At 35.2% G+C, this 20,710-nt stretch overlaps 1 protein-coding gene across 1 annotated transcript in view; it reads right to left on the bottom strand.

Annotated features, from left to right (window-relative positions):
- MCTP1 (multiple C2 domains, transmembrane 1) overlaps positions 1 to 20,710 on the bottom strand; it is a 956,699-nt gene that overhangs the window by 241,161 nt on the left and 694,828 nt on the right. Inside the window, exons 13-17 of the mRNA XM_006867878.1 lie at positions 12,813 to 12,915; positions 11,006 to 11,108; positions 10,570 to 10,671; positions 10,113 to 10,187; positions 8,021 to 8,140 (exon numbers count right to left, since the gene is read on the bottom strand). Of these exons, the coding sequence (XP_006867940.1) occupies positions 8,021 to 8,140; positions 10,113 to 10,187; positions 10,570 to 10,671; positions 11,006 to 11,108; positions 12,813 to 12,915 (503 nt within the window). The remainder of the gene's footprint in view (positions 1 to 8,020; positions 8,141 to 10,112; positions 10,188 to 10,569; positions 10,672 to 11,005; positions 11,109 to 12,812; positions 12,916 to 20,710) is intronic.

Genomic DNA, 20,710 nt, shown 5'->3' on the forward strand with positions numbered 1-20,710 from the left:
GTTCTGTTTGAAAAACTGCCTCTTGGTCCATGTACAGATTCCTCATGAGCACAATTAACTTTTCAGGAATTCTCATACTTCACAATGTTTTCCATAGCTTGTCATGATCTACACAATTGAAAGCCTTTGCGTAATCAATAAAGCACAGGTAAACATCTTTCTGATATTCGCTGCTCTCAGCCAAGATCCATCAGACATCAACAATGATATCCTTCATTTCACGGCCTCTTCTGATAATAGACACATAATAGTTTGGGTGAAAAGAAAGGCAACACATGATAAGGGTATGATCAGCACAATGACAGTAAAGAAAAGGAAGACACAGATCGATGCAGAAGAGTTACAGACAACAAAGTTAAATACTACTGCATACACACTCCTGCATTATCAGTAACAAAAAACTTTCATTTACAAGTGGATACACAAGCAGATAGACAAGATGAATATGTATGAATCCATAAAAGGGACTACACTCGTGACCATATTTAGGTTTGGCAGACAAAATTCCTACAAACATGCTTGTATATGCTGTAAATATACCCATGTTTATAATAGAGCAAATGGAAATTTAGCCATAAACAAACGCCTTGAGGGAATGAATCATTGGACCTGGAGGCTTGGTTTCCATAGTTCCATAAGACAATGTTCTGCATCCTACTACTTTAGTAAGTAGTAGGTAGGGTCTCAAAAGCTTGTGAGCAGCATCTAAACTGCAACTACTGGTCTCTGCCCATTGGGAGCAAAGAAGAGTGAAGAAAAATCAAAGATGCATGAAAACAATTGGCCCTAAGAACTAATGTAACATTTGAACCTCAGCTTCCATGTACCTGAGAACAGGAGAACTAGATGGTGCATAACTATCATTGCTGACCTTTCTGAAAGACCTAGTAACAGAGGGTCCTATATGGGAGACAGATGTGGAGCAAAATTCAAAATAATAAAGAGACCAGTCTGTTATAGAGACTGGTGGAATCCTGGAGACTATGGTCACTCTTTAGGCCTGAAACTGAACTTGTCCCCATGGCTTAACTTTCAACCAAACAACAGACAGACCTGTAGAGTGAAATAACACCAAGGAGGTATGCACTCCTTAGAATAGCCAACCATATGAGATCAAAAGGGTAGCATTTGTCTAGGGATAAAGTTCCAAAAGCAGGAATGGATAGGAAAGAAGGTTGAATGGAAATGGTAAACACAGGAAGACGTGGAAAGAGTGCTGTTACATTGTGAGGACGACAATTAATGTCATGAAACAAAATGTGTATGAATTGTTGAGTAGAAAAACAATTTGCTTTTTAAATGTTCACTGAAATCACAATAAAAAATTAAAAACAAAATAGCAACACATTTATTGGAATAGATGAGTGAGTGCTTCCAGCGTTACATCTGTTTGTTTTCAAACATTTCAATTGGTATCCTGTCAGTTCCTGGAGCCTTGTTTTTACTAATACCTTAAGCTATGAGTTTTGTAATTGTTAAAGTTCTATGTCAACTTGGTTGGTCCATGATGCTCAGTGGTTTGACAGTTATGATGTAGTCATCCCCATGATGAGAACTGATATAATGTAATAGCTTCATGCGATCTGCTATAAGCAGTCAATCAGTTGAAAAGGAGTTTCTTCAGGGATATTGCTTGCTTTACTGTTTTGGCAAAACTCTCTTGCTTTTAGCTTGATCTGGAATCTGCATCTGACTCATCATTATTTTAACTCCAATTCCTTGAACTTGAGCTAGTGACCTGCTGTATTGCCTGCTGATCCTGGAAGTCATTAGACTCTGCAGCCTGTGAGTCAGCAGCCTGTCATCTGACCTGTCTACCTTGAATTCATCTGCCTCCACAGCCAGAAGTCTGCTGTCTGGACTGCTGATCTTGGATTTCTCAGTCCTTGTGGCTGCCTGAGTCAGGAGAAGCCTTCAGTCTAACACTTCATTCATGGAACTTGCTGGCCTTTACAATCACATGAGCCATTTCTTTGAGATAAATCTCTTTATATATTTCTATCTTTATTTATTTAGATCTAAACTAGATTTTAAAAGTTTGATGAAAAATTCTATTATCCTTTCATTTCATTTTCCCATGACCTTTTGAAGCCTGCCTTATACACATATAAGTTGCACTGGTTTTGCCTATCTTAATAAATCAACCTAACTATGAGGAGGAAAAACTTTATTATTATTTTTTTTTTCTTTTAAGTCCAAATGTTTACTCCTAGGAACTCATAGATGGAAACATTTGTATATTTTGAATATCAACTTGATGTGCTAGCATGTCCACATGAACTGGGTATACAATCTCTGTATATTTACTGTAAAGAAAAAAAAATGTAGTACTAGAATATTTTAAGTGTCAATATCCTTGACTTTGTAGAGACTTTTTAGGTAACTCTGGGAGTATGCAATCTAAATCAATGAAATTTTATACAGACTTTCTTCTTTATTTTCATATTTGTGAAGAAAATGTTTAATGTAATTTTAAATTTTATATAAATCAAATGGGAAGTGTTCAATAAACTTAAATGTTTATGCCAGCATGGAAGAAGAAATCCCACATAGGGAAGGATGGGCGAGGGGGCTTGGAATTGTACAATTAAAAATAATTTAAGAGTACAAGGATAAGATTATCAATAGTAGATTCCTTTGCTTTAATGTTTCTTTGATTTTAGATACTTTTCTGTTTTGATACTATAAGGCAAGTAACAAAAATTATTGGTGGAACATTTAAAAAGTCTTTTTTTTCTCTCTCTGCTAGCTCCGAAAAATAATTGTAGCAATATAACGGCAAAAAAGCTTTTTATAAAAATCACTTGAAGACTGCCATAGACTTGAAGCATAATTTTGATGGTGTTATCTTATTGATAATCTCTTAAGGTTTCACAATATAAATTTCTGTTTAATTGTAAACTAGTCTTCAATATATCCAGTACAATTATTCTTTATTGTTTAGTAATATGAATGCCAAGACTAGACATACAAGTGATGTAGACATGCCTTTATTTTCACATAGATATTTCTTCTTAAGTAGATCTCCCTTTTCAGTCCTTAATCATAAAATGTTCTTGCTGTTTGCAATAACTTTTGGGGAAACCTCCATGTTGTTATTGACAGTAGGCTTTGCACACAGGAAGTCAGTATGCAATGAGGTGTCCTGAAGAGCCTGTTTTCTTCAGATTGTTTTACTAGAGTTCCATCATGCTCAAAGTTTCTGATCCTCTTTTTCCACTTGTGCTTTCTCCATTAAAAAAAAAAAAAAAAAAAAAAAAAATTGGCTAAACAGAGATGCCTCATGTCATTATTTGAATACATCATCTCTGCTTTTTTTTTTTTTTTTCTTTTCAAGCATAATGGCCTAGCTTTTCTAAGAATAGCTGTTGTCCCAAGCATGATCCTCTACTGAAATGGGGAATGAATGAAGGTAGAGTACAAATAATCTGGAGGCAAAGGAAAACTAGGCATTTGCAAAGGACCCAGTAAGGAGTGAGTAATGAACCAGTGTGTCCTTGTTGAATTGCTGTAGAGGGAATTCTCAGTTTGAAAACAAAAGGGATACATGAACACCAAGGAAAAACCAAGGAAAGAATCTCAATAAAGAGTCTGCCTCATAGTCTGCTCAGGACAGAGGGATGAAGCCAGTGGTCCTCCAGATATGAAGAGAAACAAATACATTTTATGAATCACAGTTACATGCCGTTTTGGAACACAAGGTACTTTGAAAAGTTGACAACCCGTCATAATTCATGTTCATTGTTCCTCTAAGTAAAATATGTGTCTCACTTTAGTTATTCTGTTAGGAATTGTACTTTAAAGCCAAGAGGACATTTTTGATAATGCACATCTTAAACTTTTCATTAAACTACCAAATTTAAATTCTACCTTTTTGTGCACTCTGACATTTTTGTCTGGCATTTTCATTAATTTTGCGACATACATAAATGTAGCTGAAATGTTAACTGATCAATACTTTGTCTCTCTCATGTAGCACTAGCGTTCCATTCCCCAAGGACCACACAGCAGAACAGAAATTAAATGTGTAAAATATCAAATGTTAATGTTAAACACAGTGGCACTTACTGTATAACGACAGAAAAGGCTAAAACAATTCCAAATGGACAGATGGTACCACAAATTATCTACAATCACATTTAAAGATTAAAGTTTGTCCTGTAAAATAATTCTCTGACGCACGCTGAAGTGTGTCCTTTCACTGATAGCTCAGTTGTCCAATTATTTCTGTGCTCATTACAGTGAGAAATGACAGTGTGGAGAGAGAGAGAATGGGCACTCTTTTTTATTCCATGTTGCACCCACTGACATCCAGAAGAACACAAATGTCTGGTCAAGAGACTGATGAAAATTAGGCCCAATTTATGAGACATTTCCATGTCCACAATAGATGATTCCAAAAGACGAGCAGTTCATTCTACACCGTGCATGTCTGTGTTTGCTCTTTGGCATACAACATTCACAGTAAAAATTTAAAAAAACAATTTATAGCACATAAAAACCAGAAACATGTTAGCTTATATTTTATCCATCACCTTCTGGACTGATTTTAACCTCCAATATTGTCAGCCAGCTTTGATTCTTCCCCACAGTACAGAGGCTGAACAGTTTTAACCCTTCATTTCTTGGGCTCTCTAAGACACTGACATGAAATATTGTTTTTCCATTTTGCTTTCATTATTCCACACTTACTATTGGAGAGTAAATAAGTAAGGAAAAACAAAATGGCATGAAAAAAATGACACTTAAAATTTATAAGGTTTACTGCTCTGGGCCTAAAATCAAGCTACATAATGGTACAAATGCATGTACTACATGAGGCAGCTGCATTTATGGAAAAATGGGCAAGTGGAACCAATATTATAATAATAGACCCATGATCCATCAACAGTGGATGATGGGAACAATATGTTTGTAACAATAGGGTGCTTCTCATACTCCTCTCCAAATGGAAAGCAGGTCTTTTCAATAAACTGGCCTAAAAAAGGCTCTGGTTACACAATGAGATCTTGGAAACATTTTATTTAAAAATACTCAACATTGTTTAATATCTACAAGATGACTAAAAATCCTATAAAGTCCCTCCCCCCCCCCCAATGTTATTTTATTATAACTAGAAGGTAAATATCTTAAAGCTCTTTTAGGGAAAAAAAAAATCATAGCATCCAATCTGTTATATAGGTTTGTTGTTATTGGTAAGTGCCGTTGAGTCAGTTCCAACTCCTGAATAGGGTTTCTGAGACTTTAAATGTTTGCAGGAGCAAAAAGCCCCATCTTTCTCCCGTGGAGTGGGTGATGGGTTTGATTTGCCTACCTTGTGGTACACAGTCCAGTGCACTCTACATGTGGTCTTACCCACAGTCTTTAGCTTTTTTGGTCTCAGTTTCTACCTCTGTATAACAGGAAAAGTTATAGTACCATAGAGTTGTTGGGAATAATAAATGTAGTAATGCATGAAAAGCATTTCATAGCTCCCTGTCCCATGAGTCAGTTCTGACTCATAGTGACCCTGTAAAGCATTTCTGAGGAACAGCTGGTTGGTTTAAACCACTGACCTTGTGGTTAGCAGTCCAGTGCTTATCTTACAGCTCCAGTTGCTTAATAAATACCATGTGTTGCTATTCTTACATACAAATCATTTTTATATCATAATTTAATCTGAGCTTAAAATAGACGATTGACAAAGTTTATTAAATACATTTAAAATTTAAATAGTGATTTCAGGGAAAAAGAACCAATGTCTTTTTGCTTCCTAGTTTTCTAACTGACTCATGTCAACCCCATGTGTGTCCGAGTAGATTCAATGTCTACCATCATTTAATAACCAGTTTTATTAGAGCAAACCTTTATCATCACTATCATCACTAAAGAATGAGTTTCTCTACATAGGAGAAATGTCCAGAGTGACTGATTGATTCATGGATTGGTTGATTGATTTAGCCAGTCATTTATATTGACAGCCTACTAAACACTGCCCAGGACCGGGCAGAGTTTCGTTCTGTTGTACACAGAGTCGTTATGAGTCAGTATCAACTCGATGGCACCTAACAACAACAACAACAACTAAATATTAGATACTTTGCAGGTGATGTTGAAGTGTAAGGTTAAAAAAAAGACAGGGGTCTTATTGCCATGGAACTTCCTTTTTTTTTCCCAATGAAACACAGCTAATATCATTGTTTCATTTCAAAAGTACCCTTAAAAATATGAGTTTGTGACCTCTATTTTAATACCACAGTCAATAATTCCCTTTCCCATCCTTACCGGGCCCTTCTTTTCCTGCAAGCTCCTTGCACACAGCTTGCATTTCAGCCAGGTCAGAATTTTTTAGAAACTGACCACAGCTACAAGAGATATTATTATATTTCTTCCCCAATGATTTCGACCCTCTTATAGTAAAATCACTCAGGTAATGTACATGTGCCTAAGTTTCTTAGAATTCTAGTGCATGATTGCTTTTGCTTTTGCTTTTGCTTTAAGATTAGGAGGAAATTGTGAGAAGGACTGCCATCTTGAATTTATTTTAAAAGTGACCTCTAGAAGTCAGAAGGAAAGCTTATGAAGACGTATATAATTTGCTGCAATGCTAAAACATTCCAGAAGAAATTCTATGATTATATATATTTCTCTGCTTTCAAATGTCACAAACAGGTGGTGGTGTGGGTGACATTGGAAAGAGTGAACTAAAGACGGCAACACAACCTTTTTCGTAGAATATTATTGCATCTGTTATAAGATTCCATAAAATCTAGAGGTAATAACACAGTATATATGTATGTATGTATATATAAACTTAGTATCATTTTTGTTAAATCCAATTACCTCTATGCTACTGAAAAATCAGAATAAAGTTTGCTTAACAGTACCAAAATATATTTGCTATGTGAAAAAGCTACTAAAAGATCGTCGAGAGAGGCAGATTTTCTTTTCTAAAATTTAATAATGATGACAATTGCTTTCTTTAAGGAGACAACAACATGTCTATGGGAAGCAGGCTGCCTAACTTTCTGGTAACTTACAACACAAAGGGACATACACACTCTTTGTTCCATGTGCTCAGACATTAATGAAAGTCCTATACAAGCCCTGAGAAGAGGACAGAGCTCCAAGTACTAAACAGATGTGCATATGCTCATTTGAATGGTAATACTAAAATGTTGATTTGTTACTATAATTAAGGCTCTTCTTGTAAGCCCTCATAATAAAGTTGTATTCTGCTAAACTGGCAGCTATAAGGAAGCATAAGGTACTCATATTATAACAAACATGAAAATAAAATAAAGGATTTCAAAAGGACTCAAGCTTGAAACTGAAATCCTGAATAAGCAAAAATAATGTGAAAGCAGAAAGATCCCAGCTAAAGCTTAGGGAAAAGTATTTTTGTGGATTTTCTACTTCTGCAGTATGGTCTTATCAGCAGATTTTAAATAACTAAAGTAAAAGGCTATAAGATGAACATTGTTAGAGGACTATTTGGGTCTATGAAATCCTTACTTGTGTCTTTTTAACAACTGGAAACCTTAGAAATAATAAAATGTCTGTTAAATAGGTCACATTTGCTTCCTTTTAATTCACATATTAAGGCATTAGCAAACTAGCATCTTACTGCCAATTATTTTCATATTTTGTAAAAGTAACTACAGAACAAACGAAAACCAAATTGAGATGGTCAAGATTATTAAAGTTTTCTTTCAACTCTAAGGATTTTTCTTGGCTTTTCTATTAGGATTTGGAATTATGCAACATGTAAATTTTTACTTTTTAGCTGTCACAGAGAAAATCAGACATTGGCTGAGATGTCTTGCATTCCGGAAATCTGAGGAGGGAGGAATGTATTCTTGGACTCAGACCATGTACAATCCATCAGGTTCCTGCCCACGGCAAATCTGTCCAGTCAAGTCTTAAAATAGGAGTTTTAAAATGGCCACATCAACATAACTGTTACTATAGCCACAGAAACATGCAGCTATGATTACTGAATTTAATGAATAACAATGTAAGTAATATAGTATGATCATACCACAAAAGCAGCGAGACTCCTTGGGGGTGAATCCCAATCAAAGCAACTATTAACGTAGTAGGCAGCATTTATGAGCACCATGACACAACGTTTCATTCTGATAAAATTTCTTAGCAACAGCTGTAAAGAAAAGTAAAATATTATTAGATTTTGCAAGACTAAAATTCATCAGATACACTTTAAATTTCTTCAAGCTTATTGCGATTCCAAAATAATTAAGAGAATTAATAAAGTTGCAAGAATATACCAAGCAATTTGGCTCACAAGGTAAAGAAAAAAAAGTATCTTTAGCGAGAATGGAAATAATTAAATTATGAGATTCCTTAGCTAAATATATTTTCAATAATATTACCATGGAGGATAGACTAGTTGTCAAGAGAAAAATTAATTTCTAATAGATGAAAACATTTTTTGGCTACTTATGTATTGTGAACCTTAAATATATTTTAAGCTCTTAACTTTTATTGTGGAGTTAACATTCATCAAATGTTTCAAGGTATTTCAAAGTGAAATGAATAACTTGGAACTATTTTTAATTTAGGGTCCTAGAGATTCGCCTGTCAAGTGTTGCTATACTACAGAAAACTAAAAGTTTTCACTATTCGGTAGAATCTTCCTCCCTTCTTTCTTTCTATCATATTCTCTCTCTCATCTGTCTCTTTTTCTATTACTATACATCTATCACTATCAACATCATCTATCTCTCCCACTATAAATTTAAACTTATATTTTCTTACAATTTTGGAGTTAAGGTAATATTTATGGTTATCATGTACTTTATAAAATCCTTTATTAAAAATCTAAGTATAGTAATTGATGTAATTTAAAATTTTAAATAAATTGTTATAAAACTGTAAAAAAGAGTAGCTCACATATAGTAGATGGTGGTTTGAAGAATCATTTACAGCTATTGTATTAATTAGAATAATCATATGCCTGCAGGTTAATATTTTACTACTTCCACAAGTGCTTCAGTGCTGATTTGGTATTTTTAAGAAAAACTATATAAATTTTATTGAAGTTATATGCAAAATATAGGTATATGTGTAAATATATATGCATGTATGTGTACGCTAGTTTTAACACATTGTTAAAATTGAAAATTCTCTCAGACAAAGCTAAAGGGTCTTCTTTTTTTCCTTTTTGGTCCCTGATCATTTGCCTTTATGAGCTACATTCATTATTTTTCTCTATTCTGGAGAAACAAAATCTATACTTACATTTCGATAGATATTACATTTGTAAATCATGCACTATCTTTAAATTACTAAAGATTCCACTATTTATGTTGAACAGATTAGATCCAAAAAAAAAATATCTTCAGGTTTCTAATAGCACAGGAAATAATTAAATATTTCAAGACAAATAAGGTCAGTAAACTTTATAGCCATAGCAAATACATTTTATTTTAGCTGTTTTAATTGGAAGCTAAAAAAGGGGTTGTTTAGTACTTTTTTCTTAACTTGATATCAAACCTAATTAAAAATTATAAGTGATTTTCCTTTGTGATAGAAAAATCATTTTTATAACTTTCTATTTTTTTTTTAAGCTAAAGATGCCCAATAAAGGGTCACATACAAAAGACCATAATTAAAAACTAATTAACAGGATGATTTTCTTTAAAAGATGGAGCCCTCTCTCATCTGTATTAGAGGGCAGAGCCGGATGCTGGGTTCCCTTTACACACACCTGCATCATACCTGTGGGTGGTCTGGACATATATCTGAACCTCAGCCTTTGGTGCTCTTATTTACACAATCCATGGCAATCAAATGTATTTTATGTCAAAATGATCATTCTTTTGCTAACGCATGAATACATATCCATTATTTGCAGTTCCTACAGTATCCCCTTTCCTTTCTGACCACCCCCATCCAATTTATTAGTTTGGTATTGTCCTTGTTTGATCTTTTAAAGAAAAGGAGAAAGGAAAAAAAAAATAAAGGAAAGAAAACAATTTTCACATAAGTAGATGATCAAAAACTCCATAGTCTCCCCCCTTCCATACCTCCAAAGTTTATTTGAATTTACTTAGATGTTTACAGATCTAATCAGGTCTTCCCAGAGGGATTAATCTTTCCTTGCTTTTTACCTGTTTAGAGAGTCTGTTTTCCTCTTCAATGTACTTCTGTTCTTTGGGTATTAATGTTCGTAAGCTGGCTTTCACCTATGTATCAACATATGTGTCTGTTATGGATTAATATATCACAAATGTTTACAATATTTTCACTCAGTTCAATTTGCAATAATTGATAAAGTTTCAAAGTTCTGGCTGCTGTGCTCATAAAATATAAATGTATACAGTTGCACATGCATGCGCTCCCATCTCTTAGGCCAGTAGGCAGCGGCCACAGCACAGCCGAAGCGGCAGTCGCCACAAGTATAAGAGAAAGTGTGGGTGTGCCAAGCAGTGGCAGAAGCGTATTCTCCAGGATACACCGAGGTTTAGAGAAAATGAGGAATGACAGAAATTCTCTACAAATCAGGAACAAAAGCTTTCATGAAACTGAACTCTTTAGCAGTACAAAAAAGCCAAAGTTAAGACTTACAGCATTAAAAATCACATCTATTTCAAGATAGATGACCCCCTTTGTTGGCCCTGTCAGCTGCTTGTTTTTCAAGACGTAGGCTTTCTGTTCACCATTTTGAATCTGCGGGAAAAGGACATGACAGCCGTCTGTCTCGCGGTCTCCACTGAATACACTCCCCCGGTGACCTTTGACCCCCAGCTGCTGAAACTGACAGAGAACCCAAAACAACTGTGGCAATTCTGACAAGTACCTGTTCATTACCAGGATCAAGTCTGTCAGGAAAAATTAACTATCATGGGATTCAACATGGCCGTGAATTGAGTATGTTAAAATTTTTAGTGTTCTTATTACAGACCTTGGTTGAGAAATGACAGACATAAAGCTGAGTGATTTTTTTTTTTTCTTCCTTGAGTAAAAGCAACACAGAGCAGTATGTCAGGTGAATAAAACTTACAGACAGTAATGGTATAGCAACTTTGCCCAGAAAGTCAGCACTTCGATCCCGATCTTCATCATAAACTGTCACTTCAAGAACTGAATGGATATCTTTAACATTGCTGCATAATAAATATAAGTAGGGAAAAGAAACGTAATCAGTGGGCAATAGGAGTAAAAACAGTTTTGAAAATTTAGATACCTCCAGGTGTTTTTGTGTCTGTTTATGAATGCTGTTTGCACACATACATTCACAAGGTACCTTGGTATCTGACAGAATTTCCCATAATGCATTTTAGTAGACTATAGTGATGGTTCTATCATTTGAACCTTTGAGAAGCATTGTAATTTCAACGAAACATAATTTTCTAATGAAATGGAATTTTTAATGGAATAGAGCTTTCTGTCTGAATGGGCACAGAATAAGTTTTTGTATATAAAAATGTGGCACTGATTTTTTACACTTTTACTTGCCATCATAATAAATCATTCATCTTATTCCCACATAAAACACCACCAGGTTTGATATCAACAAGAATCAAAGTATATTTTGAGTAAATTTTCTCTATATAAGAGAAGGTTGCCCTTTTGTATACTACTATCATCAAAACGTTGACTAAGTTCTGCTAGGTCAAAATTAACATAGAAAGCAGAATGGAGAGAATGTAACATTTATAGCTATTGCACTATCCTGGGATTTAGAGATTAAGTAGAGTTACATTATGTCCAAAACCAACATATATTAAGAAACAACTGTGCACTCTCTTCATATTTTTGTTTTTGGAAAAATAAGTCCAAATTGTTGACAGCATTTATTCTTTGGTCAAATTGTTCACTAAGAAAACATGAATTATGAGAAAACAAAAAAAATTGAATATATCCATTACTGAAAAACCATGATCACATGTGAGAAGAAGCTTTATCAGGGTCCAATCCATTAATGGCTTTATAATAATCAATCCTATTCATTCAGTTATACATTCCAGAGAAAAACATTCTCTACAAACTTCTTAGGAGGGCAATTATCCTGACTAGGCTTTCATGTTTTATAAAAATGTGGCATTCCCTTAAAAAGTTGGTTAGAAATTAAAGCTGATTAGTTACTGGCTTGTAAGCAGAGAAATTATAATAAGAAATTAATGAGGAATTTAGCAGTCTTTCCTATACAAAAAAATAAAAAAGTTAGAAAACTTTTAAGGAGTACTTCTGCTTGGAGAGTTTTCCTTTGTTCAAAGTCAATTTCTAAAGCCCAGTTAAAAGAATAATCAAACATAGGAGGTACTATAGTGTAGCATCATCAGCTCTTATAACATATAATTTAAAAGATTTAAACACTTTTTAAAACAAAAGGAAAATTAACTCAAAGGTTGTTTTGGTATCTAGGACAATGCTTCATATTCTTATTGTGCTAAAATGAAACAAATCAAAACTAAAGCATCTGCCGAATTCGTGACCAGATTGTTTGCTGATTTCAGCAATGGAACAAATAGAGCTTTGTCCTCCTTGATGTCAGTGCAATTGGGGAGAATTTCAATAGAAAGTATAAAAGGAAGAAACAGTTCAGTTAATGGGAGAAAAATACTTAGTCAAATCATACAAAAATACAATTGAAAAAAGTCTGTGAAAACAAACAAACAAAAAAATGGCGTACTCTTTTCCTCACATTTCCTTAACAGGAAGTTATGTGGTTATGAATTTCATTGTTAGTAAAAGGAAGGCCAGATGCATTGAGTTGTTAATCAGTTAAGGGTAATTTTTTTTCAATTTCAAAAATAACTATCAGTTAACACTATTTTCCAAATAAACTCAAAGCAATGATTACTTACAATGTGAAGACTTTGTTCCAGTCGGGATTGAGATTTTTGTAGACTGTATGTGTAAGCAGCCTATCATTGTTCAGTTCTACTACACAGAAAGGGTCACTTTTACCTACAAAAGATTTGGGGTGAACTTTTTTTTAGTATAAATAGCAGTTTCATGATCAAATTTCTTTTAAAGAAACCAAACTTTCAGTAAGCATATAGTCAAGCATAATTTAAAAATTAAAAAAAAAAAAACAATAACACAACACATCAAAATAGTTAGATGTAATTGGAATCTGAAGGGTTTCGTTCTGCTGTGCATAAGGTCGTTGTGAGTCCATACCGACTGGATGGCACCTAACAACAACAACAATTGGAAGAGTTACTAGTCATTGTGATTCATAATTTAGAACCTGAATAAGTAAAAGAGCAAACTAAGTAGCTGACATTTCACTTTGCAAGTTTAAATAATAAAAACAATAATATAACTGTCAATTATGCGAGGAAATGTAATATATAACCATCATTCAATCTGTTTTTAATTTATTCTATAATACCCATTTTAAAAGCTCAGCCCCTTTACTCTTATTCATATATTGTTTGACTCATCTGATTCATTAGGAATTTGTAACATGAATTCCTGAACAACTTTATTTTGGGTAAGTGCTATATTGCACAATTACAACATTTTAATTTAATGACTAAGATTGGGTTACTCTCTTCTCAAACATCTATGGCATCACAAGAAAATAAATTGGACTCTCTGATGCGATGCCTGGCATAGGGACAGGGGGCGATAAAAAAAAGTCTGTCATTTGAAACTTAGCATCAACAACCAATCTCCATGATAAAAAGCAGTATTATTTTGTCCACCGAGAGTAAAGAATTTCCAAGTTATCAGTTGGTGACAGCTACTCTGAACTGCCATAGTCAGATCTGGTTCGTTTGGCAATTATATTTGGTGATGTCCTTAATAGTTTTGTAATGGTTACGTCTTACATTGTAAGAACCATAAAGTCATAAGCTCTGTGGGAGAAGAATTAATGATATTAGTGCGGCATGTAATTTGTTTGATACCTTATACAAATGACAATGGAATCAATATTTAGACAAAGCTGTCCAGAGGTCATATCTTTTAAACTACAATATTGATTTAGACTACATAAGAGGTTAATGTGCATATTATTAACTTTAATGATAAAGAATAATTGTTTTAAATACATTGTGAGCTGTAGTCACAGCAGTTTACACTTCTGTGAAAGCTTAAATATCATTGAAGATTTTCAATTAAATTTTAATGGAAAAGAATTCATTAGCTACCAGTGACAGATAAGCAACGTAGTCCCGTACAGCTTTGTATTTACTTTGCATATTTTAATTCTTAAGATGGGCTATACAAACTTTGACTCAACCTTTAAATAATAATTTAATGTATTTTAAACATTTTATATTAAAAGAGAGATTTAATGAGTGTATTAGTTCAGTGACCCCATATCCCACAAGATAATTGTATAATTTAGCATTATGGTGGTCTTCATAAATTTTGGCCTTGGGAATAGTTTTCAATAAAGAACAGATAACAAAAAGTCTTAGAAATCTGGTGAAAATTTTACTTTTAGCTTAACATCTGTATTGTAGGTCTTTTGATTTTTTTCTTTTTCTTCATTCTGCTTGCCTTCCTTGAACCACCTCTGCTTCTAACTCACATAAAATAAAAATGGATTCATTATGCAATTCATATGAATAGGTTTGATTGTGATCTATCAACAACTCTGTTTTCTTTAATAAAATTCAGATAAAAGCATAAAAACAGAATCAAACAGTTTTTCAAACCTCATTTATCCTTAGGCTCATCATATTTAGAATCTCCCTTTTGCCTAACTTGGTGCTGGGTGTTAGAGTATAAACAAAAGAGCAATGGTCATAAACTACAAGCTCAAGTAGTTTATAAAAGAATGCAAAGTAAAACAAATTACCAGTAATATCTTGAGAGAAAATTATAGCCATATTTATGATAGGCTTTCATGTGAAAATAGTAACTACTACTCCCCCCGCCCCCCCCCCCCCCCACTATACAAAGAACCTTGGAGTTCCTGGTGTAGCTAGAGCTCTGGGTTAATGCACTGGTCTGCAAAGTCACTTTGAACCACAAGGTCGGCAGTTCAAACACACTAGTCGCTCCTTGAAACCCCTATTAAGGTTCGTTATGAGTGGGAACAGAATTGACGGCACTTAGCAACAACTTACACACGACTTCAGATTAAATGACTAGCTTTGGGAACACTCAATTTAAGGAGAAGCTTAATTCTCACATTCTCCCTTAGGAACTTTCTAGTCTCCGTCTTCTATTTACGAGGAACTTGGTGGTGAAATGGTTGAGTGATTAGTTGCTAAGTGAAAGGCTGACTGACGGTTTAAACCCACCCAGCCAGCTCTATGAGAGAAAAACCTGGTGATCAGCTGAAAACAAACAAATATATATGTTGTTGTTGTTGTCAAGTGCCGTTGAGTCAATTCCGACCCATAGCGACCCTGTATAGAGTTTCCAAGGAGCAGCTGTTTGAACTGCCGACCTTGCAGTTCAAACGGCTTTGCAGTCTGGCACATTAACCCACAACGCCACACCAGGATATATATATATATATATTTACAGCTAAGAAAACCTTATAGGGGAGTTGAACTTTGTCACATGTAGTTACTGAGAGTTGAAATCAACTGGACAGCACCGAATACTTTGTCCCTGTACATTCCTATTAGTCTTAGCCCAGAAAAAGGACTGTAAAAGGATAAAGCTTTTTGGCTTTTCCATTACCCAATTATCACTTGCGTTATTTCAACCACTATTTTATTTCAATTGATTTAGTTTTACTTGTATTCAACTAATCAACAATGTGTAATTGATTCAGTTAGACCAAAACTGTACCACTTCTCTAGGAGCCAAACACAAGAACACGTTTCAGAGATTAATATCTATGGCAAAAAAAGAGCACTATTCAATTGTATAAAGAGGTTTTTTAATGTTTTTACTCAGCCCCTTGTAATGTCTTCCAAATTGATACCTTCTTCCTTACTACAGAGAGTCCTCATGGTATAGTGACTTAAGTGCTGGGTTGCTAACCGTAAAGTCAGAGGTTTAAACCCACTAGTTGCTTTGTGGAGAGGAAGATGAAGCTCTGCTAAAGATTTAGTCTCAGAAACCCTCTGAAGTAGTTTCACACTGATAGGACTGCTGTAAGTCAGACTGGACTCGACAGCAGTGAATTTGACAGCAGTGAGTAAAGAAAGATCTGTTTTTCAGAAGTCGATTTCAAGACCTTCTTTTAAGTTGCCTCTGTGTAGACTCAAACCAGCAACTTTTTGCCTAGTAGCTAAACATATAATTGTTTTATAATACCCAGGGATTCCAAAGAAACAAAACTGAATCTCAGTGTTTGACATTTTCCACATTGCATTAGGACACTAAAACATGTACCAACCCCCTGCAGAAGAGCCCGCTGACAATCTATATTTTCTTGCCTTTATTATTTCTCAAGACCATTCCTAGTGAAAACTAGTATTAACCAGTCATCATCCCATCTCTCTGCCTCTCTTTGCTATTGACATGAGGCGTTAAAGCTCTAGAAACATTACCAACCAAAAAGAATGTGAGCATCTTCTGAAACCACTTTCTAGTCATCTTGCTATTCTAAATTCCAGTGGCATACTATAACTCACTGGATCGGGCTGCTAATCTCACGGTCAGCAGTTCGAAACTACCAGCTGTTCCATGGGAGAAAGATGAGGCTTTCTGCTCCTGTAAAGAGTTACAGCCGCAGAAACCCTACATAGGGTTGCTATGAGTTGCAAGCAACTCCACGGCACATAACAATAACAAAACCATAACTCACAAAAAATATTCTTTTATCTTCACATGCCTAATTGCACTAAAAATATTTTCCATATAACTTGAAATGGGTAGACACTGTAATTTTTAAGAGACTTTGTTAGACATTGTAAGAAATATAATGGTGTCTACATTAAAAGAGAGAGAGGGGGAATAAAGCTTTGGGCTTTAAATTATACTGATTTTCATTCCCCATCTAAAATCAATTTTCATTGTGTTTGCAGCCATGTTTAAGATGGAACTGTGGTCACTGACATGAACCAGTCCTTCGTTGTTGTTATTAAGTGCCGTTGAGTCTGTTCCAACTCAGAGTGACACTGTATAGAGTTTCTGAGGAGCAACTGGTGAGCTTGAAATGCCAACCTTGCAGTTCAAACCATCTTTACAGTCCAGAGCATTAACCCGCAGTGCCACAGAGGGACTCCAAACCAGCCATTATGTCTGTGTAAATTCTATATTTTTATACTTTTCCAAAACTTTCTTCTCTAGTTTAAAAGAGTTGATGTCTTTTCAGTCTATATGTTAAAATTTACATTGTTTAGCATGGTATAATGGAGCCCTGTTGTGGCAGTGACAGACAAACACTTGACCACAAGGTCAGTCTGAACTAAAAGGTCAGCAGTTCAAACTCACCAGTCGCTCCTTGGAAGCCATATACTTGGACACTTTGAATCAAAACCAATTCCACGGCACTTAACAACAACAAGCATGGTATATAGTCTTTCAGCTGCAATCTCAAAATCTTCTAAGCACTTCTAGAGCTCTGGGCATGGCATTGATGTTCATGGTGAGACTGTGGTATGGGGAAAGAGACTAGACTTCAGATGCTAAGCAAACTGTGATGGAGTACACCTCATGACCCCGCACCTATCTTCTTATGTAAAACAGTGACCCTTACAAAATGCTTCAGAATTAGAGAGAATATAATTAGCAGAATGTCTGACACAGTATCAATAAATAATAGTTCTAAGTAATGTCCTTTAAAACAAATATTTAAAAGATAGCAATGTGTTCAAATTCCAAAAATAATAAGAAAAAACACACATCTTGGGCTAAAATCTCTGGTAAGAGTAAATATTTTTTACTAGATTATATAAATTAGTACAAAAGGGTGACTTTAATACTAATAATTAGTATAGTTACTAAAATTTTATTGTAAATCCAATATTATGTTTTATGCTTATATGTTAAAAAAGTATATGTGCTGTAAGAAAGGTATTCCCAAATACCATATACTGAGGCTGGGAGATGATATAATTCATAAATTGACATAAATTTAAGTGTTGGAACTGGTATTCAAATTCAGGTGTCTCTGCCTTTCAGAGCCATTTTACCACTATACTTCATGTCCCCTTACTTAAAATATATCAAAGTGTAAATGACTGGGCAGGAATTGCCCTCCAAACTGTGCCATGTCTTGGTGGTTAGGAGGCTAGACACATGGGAAGGGTAATGTTTGACTATAGATCCATTAATTCAACAAGTATTTATTGAGTGCTTTCCATGTACCAGGCAAAGTTCTACATGTTGGTGAGACTGCAGTACATAAAACAACAACAACAACAATAATAATACCTGATCTCATGAAGTTTATATTCAGGAAGAAGATATATGATAAATTAAGTACATTTTACAGTATGGTACCCACTAAGGAGAAAAATAAAGAAAGGAAGGGTACTGGGAAATGCTGGCATGCAGATGTAATTTTTAGAAGAGACCTGAAAGGTCTCACTGAGAAAGAAACATTTAAGTACAGAATGGAAGGAGGTGAGAGAGTGAGCCTGGAGTTGTCTGGGGGAACAGCTCTGGAAAGGCTGGGAGAGGTGGCTGTGTCTGGTATTTCCAGGAAAACCTATGAAGCCAGTGTGGGTGGAGAAAAGGATTAGGGAGGGGTCGTGAGGAAAGTAATAACTGGCAGGTTCAGAGACATCTGGGCAGGGGGCAGGCCTGTAAGGACTTGGCGTGCACTGTAGTTGAGAGAGGAAGTCTTTGGAGATTTTGAGTTGAAGGGTGACATATTTGTCATAGGATGGCAGCTGTTGGGTGAGTAAGGTAGAGAACAGGCAGCAGAGGGTGGAGGGAGAAGAGTTAGGAGGCTACTGCCATATTCCAGGTGATAGACTATGAAGGTGGTGGGGGAGGTGATGAAAGGCAATTGGACGTATTTTGAAGATAGAACCAATAGATTTGCAGATATCAATATTGCGCAATATAATATCTATTAATAGTTTTTCTTGGAGATGGAAAACAATTCAATGAGCTTAGCGGAGCCATTCCTTCTTTCCAAAGAAATTAAGCATTCAACAAGGTAGTCAGATTGGGTACCTTTACAATCTGACAAAGAGGAAAATTTAGATGATGAGCGATCTAGCAGTTTTTCTATTCATCTTTTCCTTCTAAAAAGTCATCTTTTTACATTTACCAACAGTGTCTGCACATCAGTTCTTTATACACACTGCCATTTATTATTATTTTTTACTAGTTTAAGAAATATTCTTCTGCTACCTCATGATTCACAGAAAATGAAAAATTAACAATAATTTCAACCAAAATGATAGTAAATATACAATAGAAAATCTATAAACTTACCATTTAAAAAAAAAAAAATCACTCACCATAGTTGTATTTTAAATAAGTGGCTACACATAGTTTATGTGCTTATCTGGCTTGCTAAGTGATGCTTTAAGTGACTGGCTTTTCAGTCCTTAAATTTTGCTGCCTTGATTATCTGCCACTTAAACAAACAAAAACAATCACAGAAATACTAGTGATGGACCTAACCGTCAATTATCTCCTTAATTATTCCTTCCTTTCATCCTTTTATCATTACTGCTAGACCCTGTGATTTGATGCTCTACTGGATGCAAGTAACTGAATAAGGTTGAAGGCAGGATCTGGTGTTGATATCTATTGTTGTTGTTGTTAAGTACTGTTGAGTTGATTCTGACTCCCAGTGACCCTGTATAGGGTTTCTAAGGAGCGGCTGGTGTGTTTGAAACACGGACCTTCTGGTACAAACTGACCTTGCAGTCCAGTGCCTACTCCCACAGTACCACACCAGGACTATAATGTGCACTATATGCTGCAAAGCACGCCCATGTAGTTTTTAGAATCCTATAGCTTAGAAGCACAGGAATGAAGGCAACCTCAATAGGTGAAGTGCATTTTGTTTCAGATAATTTTTGGATATTCAAAGAGCTTTTATACAAGGGGAGGGAAATGGTGGTTCAGTGGTGGGATTTTTCACCTGCTATGAGGGAGACTTGTGTTTAATTCCTGGCCAATGCTCCCCAAGCCCAGCCACCATCCAGCTGTCAGTGGAGATGTATGTGTTGCTATGATGCTGAACAGGCTTCAGTGGAGCTTCCAGACTAAGACAGACTAGGAAGAAAAGACTAGCAATCTACTTCCAAAAGGCAGTCAGTGTAAATCTTAAGGATCACAACTCAACGGCAGTTAACAACAATGTTAAATTTCAAGGGAGCATAGAATAGACTCACTTCCTTTCTACTCATTCATTTCCATTTACAAGGCTGAAAAAGACCTCTGTGTACCAAATGGCTCTTCCTTTATTCCCATCACCAGGGATAAAAAGTACCTATCTCTCACCTTGACACCGTTAGGTACCGGAGAGTTTGACTTGGAGGGAAGATAAAAAACTGTAGCAGTTCTGGGTGGGTGGGGATACTGGCAGTGTGGTTAACTGTGTTAATAATCATGACATCTAAAAGACCATCTTAGCCTTTCTTGAGAACATGGGAATTTTCCATATTGATAATTTGCTAGAGAACAAAAGGAGAATCTTTTGAAGCATTCATTACTTATTGAGTGTCTGCTCTGCTTACTCGAGAACTATAAATATGTGTTCCTGTTTTTATGGCATGCACAATCAGTAGACATAACAGACATATAAATACACAATTTTAATGCAAGGTCACAAGTGCTGTAATAAAAGTAAATGAAGCGTTCTCTGGGGGGTTATATGAAGAAAAATGTGGCATCAGGATTGGAGGAAGACTCATTAACAACCTGCGATATG

The sequence above is a fragment of the Chrysochloris asiatica genome, unplaced genomic scaffold, assembly GCF_000296735.1.
Source record: "Chrysochloris asiatica unplaced genomic scaffold, ChrAsi1.0 scaffold00111, whole genome shotgun sequence".
Lineage (NCBI taxonomy): Eukaryota > Metazoa > Chordata > Mammalia > Afrosoricida > Chrysochloridae > Chrysochloris > Chrysochloris asiatica.